The sequence below is a fragment of the Salmo salar genome, chromosome ssa16, assembly GCF_905237065.1.
Source record: "Salmo salar chromosome ssa16, Ssal_v3.1, whole genome shotgun sequence".
NCBI lineage: Eukaryota > Metazoa > Chordata > Actinopteri > Salmoniformes > Salmonidae > Salmo > Salmo salar.
The window spans coordinates 63,031,803-63,059,256 of NC_059457.1; the positions used below are offsets into that span (position 1 = coordinate 63,031,803).

The 27,454-nt window shown below is 41.8% G+C and overlaps 1 protein-coding gene and 1 non-coding gene across 2 annotated transcripts in view; one reads left to right on the forward strand and one right to left on the reverse strand.

Moving 5' to 3' along the window:
- Positions 1 to 16,948: 16,948 nt before the first annotated feature.
- trnav-uac (transfer RNA valine (anticodon UAC)) lies at positions 16,949 to 17,024 on the reverse strand. The gene has a single exon. It is a non-coding gene; the product is annotated as a tRNA-Val (tRNA).
- Positions 17,025 to 23,092: 6,068 nt separating this feature from the next.
- The window catches only part of LOC106574324 (ATP-binding cassette sub-family B member 6), a 33,792-nt gene continuing 29,430 nt past the window's right edge, over positions 23,093 to 27,454 (forward strand). The window contains exons 1-3 of the mRNA XM_014150166.2: positions 23,093 to 23,315; positions 24,566 to 25,093; positions 26,887 to 27,030. Coding sequence (XP_014005641.2) covers positions 24,578 to 25,093; positions 26,887 to 27,030 — 660 coding nt within the window. The 5' untranslated portion in view covers positions 23,093 to 23,315; positions 24,566 to 24,577. The remainder of the gene's footprint in view (positions 23,316 to 24,565; positions 25,094 to 26,886; positions 27,031 to 27,454) is intronic.

A 27,454-nucleotide genomic window follows, 5' to 3' on the forward strand; every position in this document is an offset into this window, starting at 1 on the left:
GGTATTAGGTGAACAATAGGTAGGTAAAGAAATAAAACAACAGTAAAAAGACAGGCTATATACAGTAGCGAGGATATAAAAGTAGCGAGGCTACATACAGACACCGGTTAGTCAGGCTGATTGAGGTAGTCTGTACATGTAGATATGGTTAAAGTGACTATGCATATATGATGAACAGAGAGTAGCAGTAGCGTAAAAGAGGGGTTGGCAGGTGGTGGGGGGTTTTTGTTGTCTTCACTATTATTCTACAATGTAGAAAATAGTACAAATAAAGGAAAACCCTTGAATAAGTCGGTGTGTCTAAACTTTTGACTGGTACTGTATATTTGACTACTTTGAGTATTTGAAAGTTGGTATTTTTTAATAAACCACAAAATACAACTATTTTCTGTCCAGGTCTGGTTGCCATATTATTATCCAATTATTTAAAAGGGAGTGAGTCAGTATGAATCTGGGTGAAAAACAAAGTGACATACTGTATTTCATATTGAAAACCAGCAATCAAGTATGTAAAAAACGAAAATCCTTTACATTCAATAGAAATGAGTCAGCCTAAACAACGGAATGCACTGAACACAACTTGAGGCCCATCATTCAGCCAATTGTTCTCAAGATCTTTCTTTTGTTTGTATTATGTGGCAGGCAAATTTTTGTCTTTTGTTTTGTGAATAATAATTCAAATGGCCTTCTCATAATTTCCCTCAAATTACTTCTCTTTCATTACAGACTCCATTGAAGCGATAATAAAATTCAATAGCACTTCAATATGTTTCAGAATAATTGACAATGTTGTTACAACATTTTTTTTTTTGAGCCTATAAAGTTTGCCCATAAATAATCTGCATCTGAATTCACTCTTCTTCAACAAATGATTTACCCAATCTGCATTATTTAGCCAATCTAGTCATATTCCAACGGTTTAATAATTTTTAGAGTGAGAAGCTTGGGTGAATATGTTTCTGCAGTATGAAGGGGCTGGTATGGGTACGTTTCGCTGTTGGCGTTGGGACTGGTGTTTTGCGGGTGCTGTTTGGTGGGGCTGCCAGTTGAGGACTTGTGGGGCATCTGTTTCTCAAACTAGACACTCTAATGTACTTGTCCTCTTGCTCAGTTGTGCACCGGGGCCTACCACTCCTCTTTCTATTCTGGTAGAGCCAGTTTGCGCTGTTCTTTGAAGGGAGTATTACACTGCGCTGTACGAGATCTTCAGATTCTTGGCAATTTCTCGCATTGAGAAATTCAATTCTCAGAACAAGAATAGACTGATGAGTTTCAGAAGAAAGCGCTTTATCATTTTCTCTAGATATTTGTAATGTTCTTTTACATACTAACATCATTTGAGCCGGAATACAGTGAAGAGGAGTTGAGACAGCGAGAACAAGAATTGCGAGACCAGCAAGCAGCGATGGGGAGCCACGGGCAGACTAGTGGTGCCTATGCAGGTGCTGTCTAGCCATGCCGACAGAAGCGAACGTGGTCCCGTGTGGCTCAGTTGGTAGAGCATGGTGTTTGCAACGCCAAGGTTGTGGGTTTGATTCCCGCGGGGGACCAATACAGGAAAAAATGTATGAAATGTATGCATTCACTACTGTAAGTCGCTCTGGATAAGAGCGTCTGCTAAATGACTAAAATGTAAAAATGTTTACTTTATGTACTCTTTTAATGTTGACTGATGGTTTGTTCTGTTCATTTTCGCTCACTGAGTGAGCAGGGGTTTTGTTGACGGACGTTCCCATGCCTTGTAGGAGGTATGTTCACAGACCTTGACAGTGTGTGTCTGCGTGCCTGCATGCGTGCGCGCACATAAACACGCACACTTTTGTCCACGTGGACAAGTGCCCGCGTGTGTGTTTGCCCGTGTGTGAGTGTACTTTATGTAATGACCGTGATGATACCCCTCTCGGCTGATAGTTCTGTGCTGCTCTAAGTAACAGCACCCAGGGGAGAGAGGATTTACAACCCGTCAGCTGCTCAAAGACTAAGCTTAGCGTCATTCAAACAACTGCCTCCTACGTGCACACACGTGCACTTAAACACACTCAGGTACGCACATACACATGAAAGCATGCACCTACACGTGCACTCACACAGGTAAGCATACGCACGCATACGTGCACCCAAATCAGAACCTCTTTCAATCACTTATGAATGATGATATGGAAGTGGTCATGAGGAATTTATGGAAGACATATGGAATGTAGAATTTATCTTTGCAAATCCCAGGAATGTTCCTGCATGGTATTGTTTTAGCGAGAAGATGATTATGCCCAGTACAGGAGAAAGGAATCTCTAGGCACAGTGTGGTGAGACTCCGCACACACACACACACACACGCACACACACACACACACACACACACACACACACACACAAATACATAGAAGCGCACACACTAAGAGAGGAGGGGGTTGAAGATAGCTAGAAGACGGTGCAAGGATGAAAGAAATAGCTGGGGATGAAAGTAACGGAGAGAGAAGACAGAGGAAAGGTCATAAAGTCTTGTTTAATTTTTGTAATAAAGTAAAATATAATTGATAGGAAATAGGGCCCAATGCTGTTATCAGTCTCTCTCAAGATTTTATTTTGCAGGGCCTCTGAGACAAAGTTTTCATCCCAAATGGCACCCTATTCAATATTGGCACTGGTAAAAAAAATAAAAAATAGAACCTGAAAGTGTTCTTCGGCTGTCCCCATAGGAGAACCCTTTGAAGAACCCTTTTCTGTTCCAGGTAGAACCCTTTTAGGTTCAATGTAGAACCATTTCCACAGAGGGTTCTACATGGAACCCAAAACGTTTTTCCCTATGGGTACAGCCAAAGAACCCCTTTGGAACCCTTTTTTCTAAGAGTGTAGGGAATAGGGTGCCATTTAGGACAAAGACAAAACAGCACTGGGACAGTGGGACACTAGCTGTAAACAGTTCTCTGTAGGATAAGCAAGCCTCACAAAAGGCCTTCCTCTCATGAATAGACCGCACACAAAGAGGCAGCACCCGCACTTTCCATAAATACACTACACAAAACAACAAACACCCCAGAGTCGCCGGGCAAAATATATCTCCCCAAATACCACATAATGCATCAATATCCGGTCTTTATTTTTGAAACTGTTTAAAAAGGCGTCACCCTAGGCTTATTTGTGTGAATGCCCAGTGAAGGGACCCTTGGACTCGCCACCAACTGCCTGGCCTGTCCTGCAAACAAATGTGGGGAGGAAACACAGACTTCACACGTGTGTGTGTGTGAGCGGGGGTTGTATCTGGGGGGACTGTATGTGTGTGCACGTGTATATGCGCACACACACGTGTGTTCATTCGTGCATATTCAGTGATATCCTGAGCTCTGTATTTTGAGTGGGAGCCGTCCAACCTGTACTTGTAGAAACAACAATGGCTGTTATAATGAATGCAGTTGTACAGTAGGAAAGAAAGGGACACTGTGATTTCCTATGAACAAAATAACATAAGAACAGAGGTCAGTGGTGAGTCAAGCTTAACCATCAGTATCACATTTAAAGAAGAAATGTGTGCCCAGAAATGGCCCATCTGGCATGCAACATTAGTACAAAAAATATATATATTTCTTCCAGATGTTCCAACTCTTTGAATACACAAATTGTAACTGCTGAGTTAAATATGTGCATATTTGTGTAAAACATCAATGGCCCTTTGAGCTATTCAAGGTGATTTTCACATAGTAGTGGAAACAACAGATCATTCCCCAACAGACTAGGAAAGAAACTCAGTTTCGCTCTACTCCAGACACTGGCTCCCTGCTGGGCTTAGTCTGGGCGAGGGTGTCGAAAACTCAGAGACGTACCATAGAAAAATTATCCCTACGAATATGACTCATGAAATCTGCTGCATTCAATGTTTGTAAGAAAGAGTACGGGCAAATAAGATCAGTGTGTGTGCATTCTTGTCCGTGTGACATCATCTATGTACTGCGTGATTGTGTGTATGTGTACATGTACTTGGGTGATTCCATGTATGTTCGTGTGGTACCGTAACATGAAACATATTGGCAGGGGAACATGCCAGCCGGACACACCGTTATTCATCAAACAGTAGATGTTTCCCAAATTCCCAAGCCCCCAACCAAATAAATAATCGGCCCTGTTTGACAGAGTGAGAGCCCCTTGTCTCCAGATGCTCTGACCTGGCGTGTCACACACACACACACACACACACACACACACACACACACACACACACACACACACACACACACACACACACACACACACACACACACACGCCTGCCTGTCTGTCTTGTATCCATCTGCACTACACAAGGCCTCCCCATCCCCACCAACCCCACAGACAGACACCCAGAGGGGGATCGCATTGCCTGCAAATGATCACACACCAACATGATGGATGGCTATCCTGACTCGGTAATGCATAAATGCAATATCTGTCACGGTCTGTCCCGAGGCAGAGGTAGTAGCTCTTTTTAAAATTGACGCTTACGTGGCCTGGGGTGGCCTAGCGAACTGCCAGCATGGGTTTAAATCCAGCGCACTGCACTTTCAGCAATCTCTCTATCTCTCTTTCACCTCTGTCTTTATCCAAAAACATACAGACAAACAATATATGTGACTAAATGTTTTACACTTACTTTCCGGCAGTTTCTCCAGCCACCTGCCAGACTGGGAGTAGGACCCACTCTTGCGGAAAGAAGATACCCCTCCTCCGAGTGCTCCCCGGGTGCCAGATCACAACCCTTATACTTAATTGAACACTTCCTACAGTTCTTATAGTTCATTATTCATAGTTGCTATGATTGGGACAATGTACAGTGGGGGGGGGGAATATTTGATCCCCTGCTGATTTTGTACGTTTGCCCACTTACAAAGAAATGATCAGTCTATAATTTTAATAGTAGGTTTATTTGAACAGTGAGAGACAGAATAACAACAACAAAAATCCAGAAAAACGCATGTCAAAAATGTTATAAAATGATTTGCATTTTAATGAGGGAAATAAGTATTTGACCCCTCTGCAAAACATTACTTAGTACTTGGTGATAAACCCTTGTTGGCAATCACAGAGGTCAGACGTTTCTTGTAGTTGGCCACCAGGTTTGCACACATCTCAGGAGGGATTTTGTCCCACTCCTCTTTGCAGATCTTCTCCAAGTCATTAAGGTTTCAAGGCTGACGTTTGGCAACTCGAACCTTCAGCTCCCTCCACAGATGGTGTTCTTGGAGTCATAGGCAGCATTCCTCCTCATCCAAACACGGCGAGTTGAGTTGATGTCAAAGAGCTCCATTTTGGTCTCATCTGACCACAACACTTTCACCAGTTGTCCTCTGAGTCATTCAGATATTTACTGGCAAACTTCAGACAGGCATGTATATGTATTCTTGAGCAGGGGGACCTTGCGGGCGCTGCAGGATTTCAGTCCTTCACGGCGTAGTGTGTTACCAATTGTTTTCTTGGTGACTATGGTCCCAGCTGCCTTGAGATCATTGACAAGATCCTCCCGTGTAGTTCTGGGCTGATTCCTCACCGTTCTCATGATCATTGCAACTCCACGAGGTGAGATCTTGCATGGAGCCCCAGGCCAAGGGATATTGACAGTTCTTTTGTGTTTCTTCCAGTTGCGAATAATCGCACCAACTGTTGTCACCTTCTCACCAAGCTGCTTGGCGATGGTCTTGCAGCCAATTCCAGCCTTGTGTAGGTCTACAATCTTGTCCCTGACATCCTTGGAGAGCTCTTTGGTCTTGGCCATGGTGGAGAGTTTGGAATCTGATTGATTGATTGCTTCTGTGGACAGGTGTCTTTTTTACAGGTAACAAGCTGCGGTTAGGAGCACTCCCTTTAAGAGTGTGCTCCTAATCTTAGCTCGTTACCTGTATAAAAGACACCTGGGTGTCACGTCCTGACCAGTAAAGGGGGTTATTTGTTATTGTAGTTTGGTCAGGACGTGGCAGGGGGTATTTGTTTTATGTGGTTCGGGCTGGTTGTGTTAGTAGTTGGGTGTTTGATTTATTATTCCGGGTTTTGTGCACTGTTCTATGTTAATGGATTTCTATGTTTAGTCTAGTCATTTGTATTTCTATGTTTAGGTAATTGGGGGTTGGACTCTCAATTGGAGGCAGGTGTTTTCTAGTTGCCTCTGATTGAGGGTCCTATAAATAGGTATGTGCTTGTGTTAGTATTTTGTGGGAGATTGTTCTTGTTTAGCTATGTGAGCCTGACAAGACTGTCAAGTTCGTTTTGTGTTTTGTATACGTTTTTGGTGTTTTTTCCTTCTTCACATAAATAAAAGAAGATGAGTGTACATTTTCCCGCTGCATCTTGGTCTCAACCCTACGACAACTGTGACACTGGGAGCCAGAAATCTTTCTGATTGAGAGGGGGTCAAATACTTATTTCCCTCATTAAAATGCAAATCAATTTCTAACATTTCTAGCATGCATTTTTCTGGATTCTTTTGTTGTTATTCTGTCTCTCACTGTTCAAATAAACCTACCATTAAAATTATAGACTGATCCTTTCTTTGACAGTGGGCAAACGTACAAAATCAGCAGGGGATCAAATACTTTTTTCCCCCACTGTATGCTCACTTTGAGGACCCTGAACTGTGTGGCTCAGTTGGTAAAGCATGACTCTTCAATGTCATGATTGTGCGTTAAAATCCCTCAACTGAAAATGCATGCACGAGCCATTGTAAATTGTTTTGAATAAAAGCATCCGCAAAATGGCATATATTATTATATTCTGAACTACTACTAGATGTAGGCTGTATCTGTAAAAGCGCATAATGATAGAAATGAAAGTAATGTTCAAGGCAACCCAGTACATCAAGGCAAAGTCAGACCGTAGTGGTGTGCTATGCTAGCTCACATGCTAGCCTTCTTGAGGGGTTGGAGAGGCCACCAATGTGATCATCAAGATGCTGTAGCCTATACATCTACACTGAACAACAATATAAACGCAACAAGCAACAATTTCAAAGACTTTACAGTTATAGCTCACTGAGCCAAGACCTCAGAAATACATTTGTAGACCTCCACAAGTCTGGTTCATCCTTGGAAGCAATTTCCAAATGCCTGAAGGTACCACGTTCATCTGTACAAACAATAGTATGCAAGTGTAAACACCATGGGACTGCGCAGCCGTCATACCGCGCAGGAAGGAGACGCATTCTGTCTCCTAGAGATGGTGCGAAAAGTGCAAATCAATCCCAGAACAACAGCAAAAGATCTTGTGAAGATGCTGGAGGAAACATGTACAAAAGTATCTATATCCACAGTAAAACGAGTCCTATATCGACATAACCTGAAAGGCCGCTCAGCAAGGAAGAAGCCACTGCTCTAAAATCGCCATAAAAAAAGCCAGACTACGGTTTGCAACTGCACATGAGGACAAAGATTGTACTTTTTGGAGAAATGTCCTCTGGTCTGATGAAACAAAAATATAACTGTTTGGCCATAATGACCATCGTTATGTTTGGAGGAAAAAGGGGGAGGCTTGCAAGCCGAAGAACACCATCCCAACCGTGAAGCATGGGGGTAGCAGCATCATGTTGTGGGGGTGCTTTGCTGCAGGAGGGACTGGTGCATGTCACAAAATAGATGGCATCATGAGGGGGGGAAATTATGTGGATATATTGAAGCAACATCTCAAGACATAAGTCAGGAAGTTAAGGCTTGGTCGCAAATGGGTCTGCCAAATGGACAATGACCCCAAGCATACTTCCAAATTTGTGGCAAAATGGCTTAAGGACAACAAGGTCAAGGTATTGGAGAGTCCATCACAAAGCCCTGACCTCAATCCTATAGAAAATTAGTGTGTGTGTGCGAGCAAGGAGGCCTACAAACCTGACTCAGTTACACCAGCTCTGTCAGGAGGAATGGGTCAAAATTCACCCAACTTATTGTGGGAATTTTTTGGTACTTACTAATGTGTTGTACTGGGTTTGCCCCAAACATAACACTTTGTATTCAGGGAAAAAAGTGAATTGCTTTGCCACATTTCTTGCAGTATTACTTTAGTGCTTTGTTGCCAACAGGATGCATGTTGTAGAATATTTTTTATTCTGTATAGTTTCCTTCTTTTCACTCTGTCAGTTAGGTTATTATTATTAGTAACTAGAATGTTGTTGATCCATCCTCAGTTTTCTCCCATCCCAGCCGTTACATTTTGTAACTGTTTTACTTAAAGTCACGATTGGCCTCATGGTGAGCGGTTTCTTTCCTTTCCAGCAATTTGTCCAGCCAGTGACAAATCTCAGTTTAATCCGTTTTAAATTCAGGCTGTAACACAGCACAATGTGGACAAATGTAAGGGGTGTGACTACTTTCTGAAAACACTGTATTCTGTTCGCAGAAATTCTGGTGGGATGTCCCTTTTTAATAATAAAAGAATCTGTGATACTCCTACACTGTAACTACTGGAACATAAATGTTTTGAATACAATGTCGTATGACAACACCCAAGATGACAGTCAACAAAACAGTATAGTTACCACTGCTGCTTGTCATAAGTGTGATTGTTTTCAATATTTCACCAAAACTATAGGCCCATAGCAGGTCAATGGCAGGCAGACAGAAAGGTTGTCATTCTGACAGAGGAGTCCTGCAAATGTATTCTTTCCCTTGCCAGCTGCCAGTGCTTTCAGACCTTTGGTTACAGAAAGCCTCGGAGTCACTCTAGCTATGATACGAGACTGCCCCTGGTGACCAAAACGCACTGTTGCATGATAGACATAGTACTCAAATGAGTAAAGATGTACGAAAGCTGCTGCTTGTCAAGAAGAAGTCCATGGCATACTACCTTACTGTGCTACCCACCCACTCATATACAGTGGAGTTAATGCATCGCTCGTTCAAGCTACTTTTATTTTTGTCTCTCTCACAGCCACGCTCACTGACGTGTTCATTAAGCTTGTCTTAACTGTGGCACTATCTCTCACTCTTCCCTTCTTCTCTCTCTTCATATCTCCCTTTCTGGCTCTTTGTCTATGTGAGTCTCTCTCACCAACTCCCCCTTCTATCTCTCTCTTCCTCTCCCCCCTCTCTTACTCTCTCTTGAGAATGTATTAAACCTTTATTTAACTCAGCAAGTCAGTTAAGAACAAATTCTTATTTACAAGAAGTGTGGTAAAGGTTTAGTGTTTGCAGAAAGTGTCTGTGTTTGTCAGCGACAGCCTGACTGACAGAGAGATCTTCTCCCACTTCCCTCTTCTCCTTCCTTTCCTCTTCTCCCCTCTTCACCCCATCCTTTCCTCTTCTCCTCCGCTCCCATCTCCTCTTTTCACCCCTCCTCTTTCTTCCTCTCCGCTCTCCTCCTTTCCCTTCCTCTCACACTCCTCAATTAAGAGGACAGTGCTTACAGGGACCAATGACGTGTCCTTCTAAACCATTTCACCTGGGTGTAAAGTCTATTGAATACCTAAAGGATGTGGTATAGTGGTTAGTGCCGTACCTACACCACTCATGTACCAGTGTCTACGATTCACGTTCCGACCCACTTCCTATGAAACACTCTATTCCTATTATTCCCTTTGTCTCCTGTCCAATAAAAATATTAACAAATACTTTAAGAATTTTAGACAGGATATTGTGTTTAAAACAAGATAGTAGATTACCCTCACAGTGGAAACCGACATTATCTAAGTTGGTTTGTCAAGGCAATGATGTTTATTATGATCTTACAGAGAGTTGATGCTGGCAGACTGGCTTGTCTCTTCTGGAGGAGTTCAAGTAAATATTAAGAAAGACATTTGGAGTGCTCTCCTACCGTACTTATTCAAAGATAGAAGTAGAAAAAGATTTTTCCATATTTTCTGGGTAGATTTATAAAAGCCTGTGGCATTTGTGGTGCTAAACATGATGTCCTGCTCTTTCTGAGATTCTGAAATTTGACATTGCCATTTTTGGGATGGAACATCTACACAAACTGTGTACAATGAGAACAACCAAAGGTGTTAATATCACAATCTCAACTGATTCAACTGAGGACATGATCTGAAAACAAAACAACCCTCCCCTCCAAAGAAAGATATAACACAAAGTTGAATGGGTTTATAAACTGTTATCCCTTTGGTCCCTGTTGAGATCTGAATGTAACATTTCTCCATGCTCCAAAGTGCAAGAATATAGGCCTACCATTTTACCGCTGTGCCAAAGCTTTAGATTGATACACCCCCTATCCTTCTCTCACTCTGCCCATCAAACTGTCAGTCAACCCACTTCAGTTCAGACGGAAAGCAACAACATGGAGAGGGAAAAAGAAAAGGGAGAAGAATGAAATAAATAAAATATGGACCTAAAAGAGGCCTTTACGGTCCTGCTGTGCTGCACAGTGAGGTTGAGCCAGCCCCCACAATGAACAGGAGATATGAGCACTGTGAGTGTGTGTCCCAAATAGCACCTTTTTCCCTATGTAGTGCACTACTTTTGACCAGAGCCCATAGGTTGACATTTGGGACGCACGTTGTGACAGACAGGCCATGGCAGCCATCGAATTCATTGGGGACAAAGGAGACGTGTGAGAGGCAGCTGATTGACAGAGGGCCCATTTCCACTCGCACAAAAGACTGGAGAGATGAAGCAGATAAGCCACTCTCTAGACCTTTTGTGAGCGGGCCAAATGATAAGATTTCCCTTTTCGATTCCTACTTATGTGTGTATGCTGCATGGCGATGGACATAAGTTTTTTTAAAGGTTCTTTTATTCCCCTTCTTTTTAAGCAGCTCAGATGTGACAGCTGCCTTTTCATTTAATCTCTGGTCTCCTTTGTCCCTTGGCTGAATTGAAAGCAGGATACTGGTGATAGGCTATAGGGCTTAAAGTGTGGCCCTCATCATGAAAAAGTCGATATACTCCGATATCCTCCAGGATTAGGTGCATTCTGCTGCATTCTGTAGAATATAAAGCATACTTACACATCAGAAATATCTAATTGCAGGTATCTTCTTAAAAAGCATAAAACTGCCAATAAATGTAATATCATGTGTTGTTCTTCTGCCACATTGAATTTACTTTTTTTCCAATCCTCAACACCACTAACAGTAAATTGTTGACACCTTATGGACCTAACCTACTGCTCTGCAACAGTACCCATTGATTCTTGGAGAATATAACTACTACTAAATGCCTCATGAGTTTATTACATCTGTCTTATCCTATCATAACCCAAAATATAAGGTTGTAAATTATTACAATTATTCAAAAAATTGTATAACTTCACTCCTGGGCTACTGGGTGTGCAGGCTTTAGGTCCAGATCTGCAGTAACACACCTGATTGTGTTTTATGGTCCAGAGAGAAGTATTGTACTTTGCTCAGTACAATACCTGAATCAGGTGTGTTAGTGATGGGCAAGAACATAAGCCTGCACACCCACTTACTGTAAATTGGTCTGGATGAGAGCATCTGCTAAATAATGCTCTTGGGTAATGTGAATGCACAAAAACACATATTGTTACAATGATGTCTCTGTGACAGGGATGGAGTGGATAAAGAAGCACCTAGTCAGGTTAGAAGTAAGAAAGAGCATTTTCACATTAGAACATCAAAAAATGTATGTGGAAACCTTCAGTTGTCAAGAAGCAAGAAACAGGCCCATGATGCAATAATGGTTCACATCAGTATTTTCAATCTGTTATGTTTTAATCAGTGACCTTTACCACTGCACTCTGCTCTCTCATCACAAGCACTCAGCATTTCAGAGAAATTATTTAAATTTAAATAACAAAGGAACACAAAACGTACTCTGTTCGAGAAACGACCCAAAAGCAGATATGAAAAGTGCTACTGGCTGTTCTAGATATGTAAATGAAACGTGCTACTGAAGCAAGAAACAGGCCCATGATGCAATCATAGTTCACATCAGCATTTTCAATCTCTGATCTTTTAACCTATCAGTGACCTTTCCACTGCACTCTGTTCTCTCCTCTCATACGATAACTGAGCAAAAGCAGATATAAAGCTAGTCGTTTGTCACAACACATTAGCAGAGACAGAACGTGTACAATGACTTCTGTCACAAAGCTGAACATTCTACTGGCTGTTCTGATGGAAAACATCCATGATGTCTAAGAAATCTATTAGATTAAAATTATGCTTTTTACAACAATCTTGCTTTTTACAACTGTTTGATCTTTAAATCCGAAGCTGAAGAGAGCCTGTTTTTGTGGAACTCTTCTAACACTTCATCTGAAAATTCCACAGTGAATGCCGAATTAAGGGATCGAAATTGATTCATAACATTTCAACTATCCTGATCCAGAACATCGCTGTCAGACACTGGACTATATTGGGCCGAGTGCTGGACAGCTGGCAAGGTGAAACTCCAGAAAAGCATCAACCTCAGTGTCTGCACTACTGAAGCTGTATAATCAGTTTATACGTATGTATGCTCATTTGGGAGGGAAATTGGACCTGCAGTGTGGGGATTCTTGGAGGGATGGTAACTTTACAGTCAGATGGCTCCGCAAGCACTTTTGGGACATGAACAAATCCGCAAAGCCCTTCATGGAGGAAGTAAGGGGCCGGGTGCTGCTGCCTGACAACGGATCCTCTCTCCATATGACCAACTTCACATTTAATGCCGGGTAGTGGAGAGACAGCGTTGTGTTTACAGTCAAACCATGTTAACGATCTACTGTATAAGGCAGTGTTAAGTCACCATTATGTTGGAAAAAAGGCTGTGCTTCCCTGTTTCAACCCTGACCCCAATGGGACAAAGACATGGTGGGGGAGAATCCTCAGTCATCAAGGGAAGCAGACATCGTACGTCGTGAATGAAAGATTGTAAGGAAATTACTCCCTAGTCATCCCATCACTGATGCTCAACCACTCAGGGTTTTATGATTGCCAGAAGAAGCCGCCATCAAGAGTCATCATATCATATTGTCTAATGGTGTGCCCTAAGTCTGAGCCCCTCGAAGAGTTCTTCTCAGAGGGAGGAGAGGTTGCCCTCACATGCAGCTGATGTCCTACAGTATGACAGGGTGAAGTGGTAGAGGAAGACTACAAAGGTGGGCAATGTTATTCTGGACACAATATGTATGGCTAAGTATAAACAATTCCCTGATGTTTTGGAGGGCAGAATGAATGTATTTCACCCTTAGGTCTCTCTGGTCCTCTCTAACCTCTCACCAGAGGACAGTGGGACACTGGTGTGCTCCCATCTCTGACCAGAAGAACATGGTCTGTTTATCAATAACTACAACCTTCTTGATTGAAGGGTAGAGAGACCCGTTTGGCATCGACTCCACATTCTATGCTGTGTACTCTTCACTGCTGGGCTGTGCTATGGGGATGGACTTTGCTGTGATCACTGTGAACCTTAAGACCAGGAGAAGAGACCAGGCTTCCATAAAGACCAGGAGAAGTTACCAGGCTTCCCCTGAAGATCATGAAGTCTGCAGCCAAGACGCTGGGCAGCAGAACAGCAGAGTGGAAGAGGAGAGTGAATAAAGGGAAGAGAGAGAGAGGATACTGAAGAGAAAAGAAAGTGAAGAATAAAGAGAGGACTTTAACATTTTATCTGTTTTTTCACTTGCTCAATCGATCCAGATAGGTTTAAAGTGCACATTCGGCTTAAAAAAAAAATGGACAGTATTTTTGTGCATGTAACAAAGCTAATGTAATTGTGTAGGGCAGTTATACCTTAGCGCAAAAAAGATATATAATAATCCTTTTAAGTATTTCCAAAATAACCTGTACAGTGACTTTGTCTAGGAGTTTGGATATATGAATGTACACCGTTTGTTTTTTTAGACATAAAGCATTGATATTGAGTAAGTTTCGATAGGTCCACTCATTAAAAATAGCTCCACAAAAATGTTGCTTTACCTTAATAATGTGTTACTTCTATGTAAAATTGCGTTCAAGGATTTTGTTAATAGTTCTATGTTAAGTTTATTTTAAGGAATTTTGCTACAGCCACAATCTAGAAGATGTCCTTCATTTGATTTGTCATTTCAATTAATGTTATATACCCAGCTAATTGAATATAATGCCTCATAAGCTTAGTACAACTTTCTTACCCTATCATCATAACCCAAACTATAAGGTTATTAAAGACAAAAAAACTGCCTAATTCACAGTAATGGGATTTGTACCGCACGCAAATGGTTTCTTCACACACCACACTAAGACATTATATAAGTGCACAAGGCAAGACCCAGATGCAGACACAGGAGGCAGAAGGTTGGTGTCTTACAATATTTATTAATCCAATAGGGTAAGGCAAGAGAATGGTCGTGGACAGGCAAAAGGGACAAAACCAGTTCAGAGTTCAAAAGGTACCGAAGGGCAAGCAGAATCAAGGTCAGGGTAGGCAGGATGATCAGGCGGGTGGGAAAGTAGTCCAGAGTCAGGCAGGGGTCAAAACCGGAAGACTATCAAAAAGAGAATAGCAAAAGGCGTACGGTGAAACATACAAGACGAACTGGCACAGAGAGACAGGAAACACAGGGATGAATACACTGGGGAAAATAAGCGACACCTGGAGAGGGTGGAGACAATCACAGGAAAAGGTGAAACAGATCAGGGCATGACAGTACCGCAACCCCCCCACCCACCACCTGGCGTCATACCTGGGGACATACCTGGCTGACTGGGGTGTCGGCGTGGAAATCGGGCGATGGGGGCCGGGTCCAAGATGTCTTTAGCAGGGACCCAGCACCTCTCTTCCGGGCCATAACCCTCCCAGTCAACCAGGTATTGGATCCCCTGCCCCGTGGTCAAAACTTCAGGAGGTGTCTCACTGTATACGCTGGCTGGCCACCAATGACCCGGGAGGGAGGGATGGGCCTGGAGACAGAAGACAAAGGACAGTGAGACACAGGCTTAATCCTAGACACATGGAAGGTAGGGTGAATATGGAGGGTACGAGGTAACACAAGACGGACAGCAGTGGAACTCAGGACTCTGGAGATGGGAAAAAGACCAATGAACTGGGGAGACAGCTTGTGGGACTCTACCCGAAGGGGCAGATCCCGAGTGTAAAGCCATACCCTCTGCCCAATGCGGTAGTGGGGAGCTGGGATCCGGCAACGGTCTGCTTGTCGACGATACCTGGAGTTGGTCTTGAGAATAGGGGATGGAGACAATCACAGGAACAGGTGAAACAGATCAAGGCGTGACACATTATCCCATTCCACTACCGTTTGAAGATTTGTTTTTATACATGGAAGTAGACCATCAGGTTTGTTTAAGTGAGCTGTATTCACATTCTCAGTTGGAGTGCTGATCTAGTTTGGCCTTTTAGATCCAAATCAAGAACGCTACGTTATGTTACGAGAGAGCGACATCATCAGAGCGCACAACAGGACACTGTACTGTCTACACTCGGTTTGTTGTTTACATTAAAACTTTTTAATTAAATTGATTTTAATCTGAACTAAAGTTTGGTTATTCCACAACGCGCTTAGCCTTTACGGCTGGGACTGCAATTTTCCATTTTTTTTGCATGGATTCCGCGAGTGCTAGCTGGCTGTACTACAGACACCTGTCGTCATCGTGGGAAAGACTCATTGTTATCTTTTTGTAAAACAACTGATTGCAGTATAGAGCCAATCTGGATACCAAGCAGATCCTGAGGGAAATTGACGAGTACCAACAGCTTTACGGTATGGAGGAACAACATACTCCTTCGTGGAAAGATCCGACCACCTCACAAAATAACTTTAACCCGACAAAAAAAAGAAAAACAGATTCATCTACAGACACGGACGATTTACTTACCATTGAGGTATGGCTAGTGCTCTGGTTGGAATTCATGCAACACTGGAAAAGTTGTGTGAGGAGGTGGCAGGGCTGAGGGGGAGCTTGGAGTTCAGCCAGAGTGAAATTCTCACGCTCCAAAGAGAAAACGAGACACTCACAGCCAAGGTAAAAATCCACGATTCCAACATGGATTGTCTACTCAGGGAAAACAGGGTGATGAAGGAGACGCTACTAGACATACAAAGTCGTAGCATGTGTGAAAATCAATTTTCTTCTGGGATTCCTGAGACGCATCCAATAATCCAGAGGGCGCGATCAGAGAATTCATGCAATCCGCCTTGAAACTTCCAATAGAGACTGTAAACAAGGCGGCTTTCCACCGAGTACACAGACTTGGAGCTCGGAGCGACAAGACCAAGGGTCTCCGACCGATCATCGCAAAATTTGAACACTACCAACAAAAGGAGCTGATCAAAAGCAGGGGAAGGGAGCTTAAAGGGACTAAATTCTGTCTCAATGACCAATTTCCAAGGGAGATAAACGAACGTCGTAAGAGACTGTATCCGGTAAAAAGACAACAAAGGGAGAATGGTAAGCGTGTCTTTATCATTGTGGACAAACTCCTTATAGATGGACAGCTATTCCGAGACAGCTCCATAACACCGTGGCTGTACTAAATTCTACAGGGACTTCAGGTTACGAAAAAAAATAAGCTATGGGAACTGTTTAAAATATCTGAACACTATGAAGTGGATATGAACACACACGTACTGAACTACATGCTTGCTTACACATACGGACTTATACATACACACACACACACCTGATCTCGCTCTCTTCTCTCACTCTCTCTTTCTCTCTTTTCTCTTCTCTTCTCCTCTCTCCCTCTCTCTCTATTGTCAAGAACTGTTTTATAATTTAATGTGTTTATTGTTTGTCTATCTTTTTTATGTATTTGTCTACAAGTTTATATATGTTTACAACAAGCAAGGGGAAGACATCAAAATAGGGGCATTGGGGAATAATAACATATTGTACGGAATATATTTGTACTGTAGTGAAGCCGTCTCTAGAGTAATGCAAGGTCTCTTTCATGATCATGTGAAATGTCAATTGCTATGGAAATGCTGGGATGTGTTTTTCAATTATGTTAAAGGTAATTATGATTTACATTTTACATTTTAGTCATTTAGCAGACGCTCTTATCCAGAGCGACTTACAGTAGTGAATGCATACAATTTTTTTTCTGTGCTGGCCCCCCGTGGGAATCGAACCCACAACCCTGGTGTTGTAAACACCATGCTCTACCAACTGAGCTACAGGGAAGGCTACTATGATGGTGATACGATATGGATTACAATTATGAATATTAAGGCTATACGCACTACATGTTACACACATAGACACTCAAACATGCAAATTGGCAGAGTTATTATTTATTTGGACATCACACATTATAGTCTTACTCTTATTTAGACATCATACACACTCTCATTATATCATATCCAATATCATACACATCAACCTACTCAGATTTGTTACACACATAATTTGTCTCAATTTTCTAACATCTGTGGCATTGGCTCAATGCAAACAGGCAAACAGGGAAGGGAATACAAAAAAATAATGCTAGAACCTATTTCTTGAATTCTAAATATCAGACATTTGACCTTGATAATACCTCTGATGGCAGTAACTTTACAAGCAGTAATTGTGGTCAATTTAGCCTGAGAATAGTATCTAGTTATGGTAAGGGGTGAAATAAGTATAGCTAGTTATAATTGTAACGGTTTGGCAGATTATAAAAAAAGAAGATCAGTCTTTACTTGGCTAAAAGAAAAGTCATATAACATATACTATTTACAGGAAACTCACTCTACATCCTTAGATTAAATAATTTTCTGTCATGGACAAAGGAACTCAAAGGGTGTGATGATATTAATTAACAAACATTTTGATCTGAATGTGGAAATAATCAGGAATGATTCGCAAGGAAGGTGGATCCTTTTGAATATGAAAGTGGACGAAAAAGAGATTTGGCTCATTAATCTATATGGTCCAAATCAGGATGATCCACACTTCTTCGAAAACACTTATACCAATTTATTGAACTTACAGGCAACAAATGATCTAATCATTATGGTAGGAGACTATAACACAGTGTTAAGTACCTCTGGACCGTAAAGGTAATCACTCTACAAACTATCATCACCGTGCCCTTAAGGAAATCACAAATATTATGGGCACATTAGAAATAGTGGATATTTGGAGACTAAAAAACCCCGACCTAGTGAGATATACATGGAGGAGACTTAATCAAGCTAGTCGTCTTGACTACTTTTTTGTCTCTTTCACTTTTGCATCAAAGGTTAAAAAAGTTTTAATAGGAGACAGAATGCGATCGGATCATCATCTAATTGGCATTCACATAAAACTCTTATAGATTTTCCACGTGGACGGGGATATTGGAAATTGAATCAAAGTTTACTGGAGGACAACTTATTTTTAACTAAGACAAAAATAATTTAGAACTGAATTTTTCCAGTATAATATAGGTTCAGCAAATCCCCTTATTGTTTGGGATGCCTTTAAATGTACCTTCAGGGGTCATTCAATTCAATATTCATCAATAATAAAAAGCAGTTTCTGGCTAAAGAAACAAGACTAACAAGGGAAATCCATGAACTAATAGTACAGGTAGATAGCAATAAAAATGATACTACAGAGATACAAAATAAGTCATAGGAAAAACAAAAAGAACTTGACAAACTTATTCAAGAATTATCTAATGTAATCTATTACAAAAATAAATCAAACTGGATGGAATATGGAGAAAAATGCACAAAATTCTTCCTGAATCTCCAATACAGGAACACTAACAAAAATATTTTCACAAACTCGTTACTGAAGACGGAGTCATCTATGATTCTCCGAATTATATTTTAAAAGAGGAAGCTAATTATTTTAGGCAGATGTTCTCTTTTCCTTCTCATCCTCTCGCACTGAATGAAAATTACGATAAGGAATTCTTTCCAAATAATCTAAAAAATGGAAAATTAACAAATGTACAGAAAGATCAGTGCGAAGGCCAAATTACAGAGGAAGAACTTTTTGAGGCTATTAAATCCTTTCAGTCTGGAAAAACCCCAGGGCTTGATGGCATACCAGTAGAGGTATATCAAGTATTTTTTATATACTAAAAGCTCCATTGTTAGATTGTTTTAACTACTCCTATAGAAATGGTAGTCTGTCAGGTACTCAGCAGGTAGGTCTGATTTCTCTATTATTAAAACAAGACCCAGATGGCAAATATAAAGACCCGGGCTATCTGTAACGGGTTGGTAGTCGTGGTGAAGGAATGAGGCACAGGAAGCAGCGAGCACAGGCTAGTGGCGTATTTAATTTACACTCACACATAAAACAAATATTCCCAAACACAGGGGAGAAAACACACACGGCGTAAAACAGCGCCGACACGAACATGAGCCGTCAGTACCGAAATAATCCCGCACAACACGGAAGCGGACCAGCTAAAATAAATAGCCCCGCTAATTACCCAAACTAACCACAGGTGCACAAAACCAAAAAAAAGGGAAAACCAAAAAAGGGAATCAGTGGTAGCTAATAGGCCGGTGACGACGACCGTCGAGCGCCACCCGAGCAGGAGGGGGTGCCACCGTTGGTGGGAATCGTGACACTATCTAAAAAACTGGAGGCCCCTTACACTTCAATGTTGTGATGCAGAAATACTAGCAAAATGCATAGCATTCAGAATTAAAAGGGTTTTACCAGGTATTGTTAGAAATAGAAATAGTACTGTTAGGAGATCTGGAGAGACCGGGTCAGTCAGTTACTAATATACTAATACTCTTAGTAGAAGTATTTATCTTCAACAATCAATCTGTAGATTCTATTCGATTAGATAGATTGAAATTGTACGTTAAACATCATAGCATAGTTGAAAGATATGTGTTGCGTAGAAACACGAAGTGGGTGGCCAGCAGAGATAGATGGGATGGGCTGAGGGAAGCTGAGGGTTGGTATGTGAAATTGGAGACAAGTGGGAGTGGAGTTGCTGTGTGTGAGAGAGAATGATGGGCAAAAGATAAAGGGGGAAAAAGTCCAAATAAAACATAATAAAAGTACATTTGAATGACACTAAGTGGCAGTGTTTTTACAACTAATGAGGCTGATGACATGCAGGTGTTTGTACACATGCATATACACACACTCTCATTCAAATAAACACATACAAGAACACACACATACATGTAATAGTGCCAGACATGCACACAAACATATCAAGTAGGCATTGCTGTATGATTTCAGTTGTCCTTGATGTCCTTTGTTTTAAATTTATTATAAAAAAAGTGCATTGTTGTTTGCTGTTTTCTTCTGTCTTTTCCTTTTTTCCCTTTGGTTCATTCTCTTGGTTGTTGGTGCATTGGGGGGTTCTTGGGGGTGGGGAATGGAATTAATTGTATTTTTTATTTATTTTCTTCCGGGGGGGACTGTGGGAGGGTCTCGAATGGTTGAGGGACAGCTAATGGGGAACTTGGAGGGTTCGGGTTTCACAAGATTGTGATCATGAAAAAGGAAACTATGACATATATTTTATATCACTATCATGCACACTGTCACGTTCGTCGTAAGGATGGGACCAAAACGCAGCGGGAATGTGAATACTCATCTTCTTTATTACGAAGAAAATCAAAACAAACACTTAATCAAAAACAACGACGAAAAACAGTCCTGTAAGGCACACAGCTAAACACGGAACAACTACCCACAAAACCCATGGAAAAACACCCCTACTAAATAGGACCTTCAATTAGAGGCAACGAGGAACAGCTGCCTCCAATTGAAGGTCAACCCAATAAACTAAACATAGAAATAGAAAAACTGGAACGAACATAGAAACATACTAACATAGAACATTAACCAAAAATCCCCGAAACACACTAAACAAACACCCCCTGCCACGCCCTGACCAAACTACAATAACAAACAACCCCTTTTACTGGTCAGGACGTGACACACGCACCCTCACACATAAGGATGGCTCTGTTGCGGAAAAACTGATACATGTTTGATAGTGTCTTGATGCTGTATTGTTTGTCCTTCATGTTCTAATACTTTAATGTTACCCCTTCCTTGTGTTTTTTGTAATAAATAATTATATATATAAAAATATTTAAGAAATAAGACAATGATCCAAAACACACAATCAAGTCTATATGAAAATAGCTAAAAAGCAACAAATTTGAGGTTTTGGAACGGCCTAGACAAAGTCCAGACATAATCCCAATTGAGATGTGGCAGGACTTGAAACGAGCAGTTCATGCTTAAAAACCCAAAATGTCGATGAGTTAAAGTATTTCTGCATGAAAGAGTGGGCTAAAATTCCCCCACTGCGATGTGAGCGACTGATCAACAACTACAGGAAGTGTTTGTTTGGAGTCATTGCAGCTAAAGGTGGCACAACCAATTACTGATTGTAAAGGGGCAATTACTTTTCTCACACAAGGGCATTGGATGTTGCATAACTTTGTTTATGGAATAAGTATGTAATTGTTGTGTTATTTGTTCACTCAGGTTCCCTTTATCTAATATTAGGTTTTGGTTGAAAATCTGACAACATTCAATATCAAAAATACGTAAAAGTAGAAAACATTTGAAAGTGGGCAAATACTTTTTCACAGCACTGTAACTAGTACTCACATCTGTATTCATAAAAAGGTTTTGAAAGGCTGGTCAGGGCTCACATCAACACCACCATCCTAGATACCATGGACCCACTCCATTTCGCATACCGCCCAAACAGATCCACACATGACGCAATCTCTATTACACTCCACACTGCCCTCTCTCACCTGCACAAGAGGAACACCTATGTGAGAATTCTGTTCATTCACAGCTCAGCGTTCAATACCACAGTGCCATCAATGCTCTTCACTAAGGTAAGGACCCTGGGACTGAACACAGCCTTCTGCAACTAGATTCTGGACTTCCTGATGGGCTGCCCCCAGGTGGTGAGGGTAGGCAACAACACATCCACTATGCAGAACCTCAACACTGGTGCCTCTTAGGGGTGTGGTTTAGTCTCTTCCTGTACTCCCCGTTCACCCACGTCTACGTGGCTGCGCATGACTCCAACACCATCATTAAGAGTGCTGATGACACGACAGTGGCAGGCCTGATCACTGATGACAATGAGACCGCTTATAAGGAGGAAGTCAGAAACCTGGCAGTGTAGTGCCAGGACAACAACCTCTCCCTCCACATCAGCAAGATAAAGGAGCTGATCGTGGACTACAGGACACGAAGGGCCGAGGACGCCCCAGTCACATCGAACGGGCTGTAGTGGAGTGGGTCGAGAGCTTAAAGTTCCTCGGTGTCCACATCACTAAGGATCTATCATGGTCCATACACACCAACACAGTCGTGAAGAGGGCACGACGACACCTCTTCCCCCTCAGGAGGCTGAAAAGATTTGGCATGGGCCCTCAGATCCTCAAAAAGTTCTACAGCTGCACCAGTGAGAGCATCTTGAATGGCTGCATCACCGCTTGTGATGGCAACCGCAAGGCGCTACAGAGGGTAGTGAATACGGCCCATCCATGTCCTCTATACCAGGCTGTGTCAGAGGAAGGCCCTAAAAATGTCGTAAGCAGTACCGATGCGCCAAGTCTAGAACCAACAAGAACCTGAACAGCTTCTACCCCCAAGCCATAAGACTGCTAAAGAGTTAGTTAAATAGTTAACCAAATAGCCACGCGGACGATCTGCATGGACCCTTTTTGCACTAACTTTTTTGTCTCATCACATATGCTGCTGCTACTGTTTATTGTCCATCCTGTTGACTTGTCACTTTATTTCTAGTTATATGTGTATATCTATCTCAAATAACTCGTACCCCTGCACATCAACTCTGTACTAGTACCCTGTGTATATAGCCAAGTTATCGCTACTCATTGTCTATTTATTATTACTTGTATTATTACATGTTATTACTTTTCTATTATTTCTCTATTTCTTTCTCAATTAATTGTTGGGAGCGGCCGTAATGAAACATTTCACTGTTTGTCTGCACCTGTTGTTTACAAAGCATATGACACATACAATTTGATTTGATTTGTAATGCATTGAAATTGCTACTCCTCATTTTGATAGGAACGATCAAATGTATTTTCTTATACATTTTAATCTTCTGTAGCTAAGATATTTGTATATTGACTGACTGTATACTGTAGCCTATTCTTTTACGTAGGCTATGATGAGACCCAGCGTTCAGATGCCATTTTTATGTGAGGTGTGATGTCTTTGTATATACTCTCATCTACTGGCCATATATGAAATTGCGTAACATTATATTTGAACATCCTTGTTATCCAGGGGGGCGCTAAAACCCGGTTCAGACAGTAGTGTTTTGTAAGAAAGTGTCGATTGCCGAGTGATGGAATACTTTGCTCCATGCATGCCACAAGAAGAATAAGGACAATTTACAAGATTACCATTATTGTTGTTTTAGACTTTTAATATCTCTTCGCGTAAAACGGGTTATTTGTTTGGTGCTTCAATTCACTAAATCGCTTTCCAGCACCAGCTTGTCTTGAGAAGGTGGGTGTTGTTATAACAGCAACAGATCTAAGCTAGCTAATGTAGCTAGCTAGCTATCTTGATAGGTCAGACAGATAACGCCACAAATGTATTTATTTTTATTTTTATTTAACTAGGCAAGTCTCACAAATGATAGCTAGAGAAAAACTGCTAAGGTTATTCTGAAGCTCTGTCGTTGTTGTCACATTGTTTAAATATGCTCTGTATGTCAATGAGCGGGCCACCAAGAAAAACAGGCTAAACAATGCCACTGGGACAAATCCATCATGGTTACCATGATGATATCTGTAGTGCTGAAGAAATGATTCCATGAGAGCAACAACATCTGAAGCATTTGTTTAGAAAGTTCCATATCATATGACAACAAAAACAATGGAGTAATAGGGGTTAATAGTTTTGGGGGGGTTATGATAATAAGGTACAGTTGTTCTTTCATTAAGAACATTTATGTACATCCAAATGAATCATTTTATTAGTTGAAATTACAATGTGCACTCTGACCTCTGAACTGGAGCTTGTGAGGGCTTCATTCCTACATACCAAGCTACTCCATGGTACATTAGCCGTGTGTCGGCATAACCTGTAACCTAATTCTATGATATTTTGTATGAATGTTTCAGGTGTCTTAAGTGCCTTGACTGAATCAGAATTGGCCCACTGCCCACCCCAGATGACTGGCTGGGGTGCTTTTAGGAGCCATGACTGAAGCACTAACCATATCGTAAAGTTCACAGCCCAATATAGCAGGGTTGGCCTGGATCTCGTAGGCCTATTAGGTCTGTTGAATGATTATAGACTTGGAAGAGATGCTTGCTGTGTTTTGCTTCATAGTACAACACACACACCTCAAGGAGATTCAATCTGCTCTTGATCCCTGATACATTAAGTAGGGTATAGCATGATTGTCCTGCAAAATAATGAACAGGTGTTCATTGTGTTGACTAACTTCACATTTGATCGCTGCTGGGGGAGTTATGAATGGAAGACGTTTGACTAGTTGAATTTCATCATGAATAGCAGTTTAGAAGAGGATACTAATAAGGTCCGGTGAAAATACTGCAGAGAATGTATTTTTGAAAACTAATTTCATGCAATCAACTGTATGATTTCCTTTGCCGGTCTGGCCTTTTTAAAGTCTCTTAACGTACATGCGGACCAGGTTTATGATATTGAGCCCTATGTGTAGGGTTAATGTGGTAGTAATATGTCTGTTATAGTGAATACTCTCTTTCCCCTCCCTGTCTCCCCAGCTCCCAGCCACCATGGTGGTAGTGCAAAGCTACTGTGAGGCCAGCGCTTCCATTTCCGAAGCCTGGCTGGAGGGCGGCATCTCGCCCTGCTTCTACTTCACCCTGGTGCCCACCGTCCTGCTTACCCTCTCCTTCTTCTTCGGCGCCTTCCACTGCGTCTGCTACCGCCGCTACGGCACCGAGATGGAGCCCAAGTTCGTGCCGCGCTCGCGCCTCTATGGCCTCCAACTGGGAGTCTCCCTGCTCCTCCTGCTGCAGTTCCTAGGGGGGCTGGTGTGGAGGGCCGCCGGGGGAGGGGAGCTCCCCGGCTATGTGGTGCTGTACGGCTGCCTGTCCATGCTGGGCTGGGCCTGGGCCGTGTCCCTGCTAAAGCTGGAGAGGAGGTGGGTGCTGGTGAGGGACCGGACAAGGGGCCACAGCACGGTGCTGCTGCTCTTCTGGGCTGTGGCATTCTCAGCGGAGAACCTGGCCTTCGTCTCCTGGGCCAGCCCCTACTGGTGGTGGGGCCTGGAGAACACACAGCAGCAGGTGAGAGAGGACCAGCGGTATTGTTGAGGGTTTAACATTATAGAATGTCCCCAATAGAGCTGACGTGACTCCTCACTCTATATATCACTCAAAGAGACACGTCTGTTCTACATAATGTATTTATATCTGAATGTTTCACAACCTTGCCTACTGAACGTGGCACTGGGGTCTGTTCAGGAGGGTGTCGTGTTAGAGGACCTTCAGATAGAAACGTATTTGTGTAGAATAAACATGTTTATCTGTCAGGTTAAGTTGGAAATGGTGTTAGATCTGTTCCTTGCATTTCTGTCTGCATCGTTTGAAACGTTCCACCTCTTTGAATGAACCCCAAAACATTGACATATAATGTTACTGGCTATTAGTATTAAACTTAACATTGAGTTTTTACATTCCATCACACAAGTCTAATAATTGTTAGTCTACCCATAGGGTAGTGTTTAATACTGTATCTGCGTAAATGGGACACATAGGCAAGGTTTTATGTTTCTTAAATTCCATTTCGTAATGACTGTTGTGATTGTTAAAAAAATATATATATATATATATATTTACATTACATTACAAAGCAGTTTCTCTCAAGAAGACTGCTAATATAGAAACTGGCATTCCAACCATGACACAACAGTGAAAGGGGGCGGAACCATTATCATTAGTCAGCTATGAGTAACTCTAGAAGTGCTGAGTCATTGCCCTATCTTGTCATTCTACATCCCTCTCCCTCTGGCCATGCCCCCAAATATACCTTTTGTAACCAATCAGATCACGCCTTTTCTTAGTTCCACCCTGTGGCTGTCATTGGTCGTCCCACTCAGCATGACTTTAGGTTGTACAAGTCATGTCTGGAAGTATGGCTGTTTAATATGTCTCCCAGTTGTGTTCAACTGATGCATTCTGAATGCATCTTCATTAGCTTTTTACCAAGCTTTCACCATCTTCGTTCTTCCAATGGGTTGTTATACCACAAAGTATATGACCCGGTCCACTGTTTACTTTGTGTCATATGTGCTGTATTTTACTTTGTAGTCAGTCTGACTGTAACCACTGACTCACCTCTCCTCCGATCCTGAATGATCCAACAACTCCTGAGTATATAACTTTTGAATGATAACCTCGGCCTCACAGAGCAGACTTGATGACAAATCTGCTGATGTGCCCTTGAGCAATGCACTTAACCATAATTGCTCCTGTAAATCGCTCTGGATAAGAGTGTCTGCTAAATGACTTAAATGTAAATTGTATGTGTTGAATGGAGTATTGAAATATGTTTTTTTCTGTGTTTTATGCAGTATCACTTATTTAAAGGAATACTACACTCCCATTTTTTTACATTTTGATTGCTGACGTGCACCATTTGTGATTGTGATGGGATTGTATTAACAGTCCCATTGGGATTGAATTGTCAGTGGACAACATACTAAAATATAGTATATGAGTGCAAGATTCTTTTAAAGAGTCAATCTGTAATTGCTACATCCATTTTTGGACTAATGATCTATACCCATTGATTCATGAAGATTATAACTTATGGAATGCCTCATCAGAACCCAAAATATGAGCTTGTTTTACTTTAATGTTTATAACATTGTAAATGTAAACAAACAGTGTATAACCTCTAAAGATGGTTAAAACTATAATGTTGATACCGTGGATGGTCAGTCCTTGCATCCATAGCTCTGTCTATGTATTTGAATGGTTCCATTTCTCCAGGCCATTCCCTCAGCTTTTTACCAAAACTGCAGATTGCCCCTTTAAAGGTTCAGTCATGACTTAGCATTTTTCAATCATTACCTCAGGTGGAATTTTGTCTGTGGTTGATGCGCTACATCGGCACAGGAACACTCTTCTTCCTGGGCCTGAAGGCTCCGGGATTACCACGGAGACCGTACATGCTCCTGATCAACGAGGACGAACGTGACGTGGAGGGCGGCACTGACCAGGTAACCTAGTAATGACATCAAATGTTATTTGTCACATGCGCCGAATACAACAGGTATAGGCTTTACCGTGAAATGCTTACTTGCAAGCCCTTAACCAACAATGCAGTTTTAAGAAAATAGAGTTAAGAAAATATTTACTAAATTAACTATTAAAAAAACACAATAAAATAACAATACAGGGGGTACCAGCACCGAGTCAATGTGCGGGGGTACAGGTTAGTCAAGGTAATTGAGGTAATATGTACAGGTAATTAAGGGTAAAGTGACTGCATAGATAATAAACAGTGAGTAGCCGCAGTGTAAAAAAAGGTATAGAGGTCCTGGATGGCAGGACGCTTGGCCCCAGTGATGTACTGGGCCGTACGCACTACCCTCTGTAGCGCCTTACGGTCGGATGCCGAGCAGTTGCCATACCAGGCCTTGA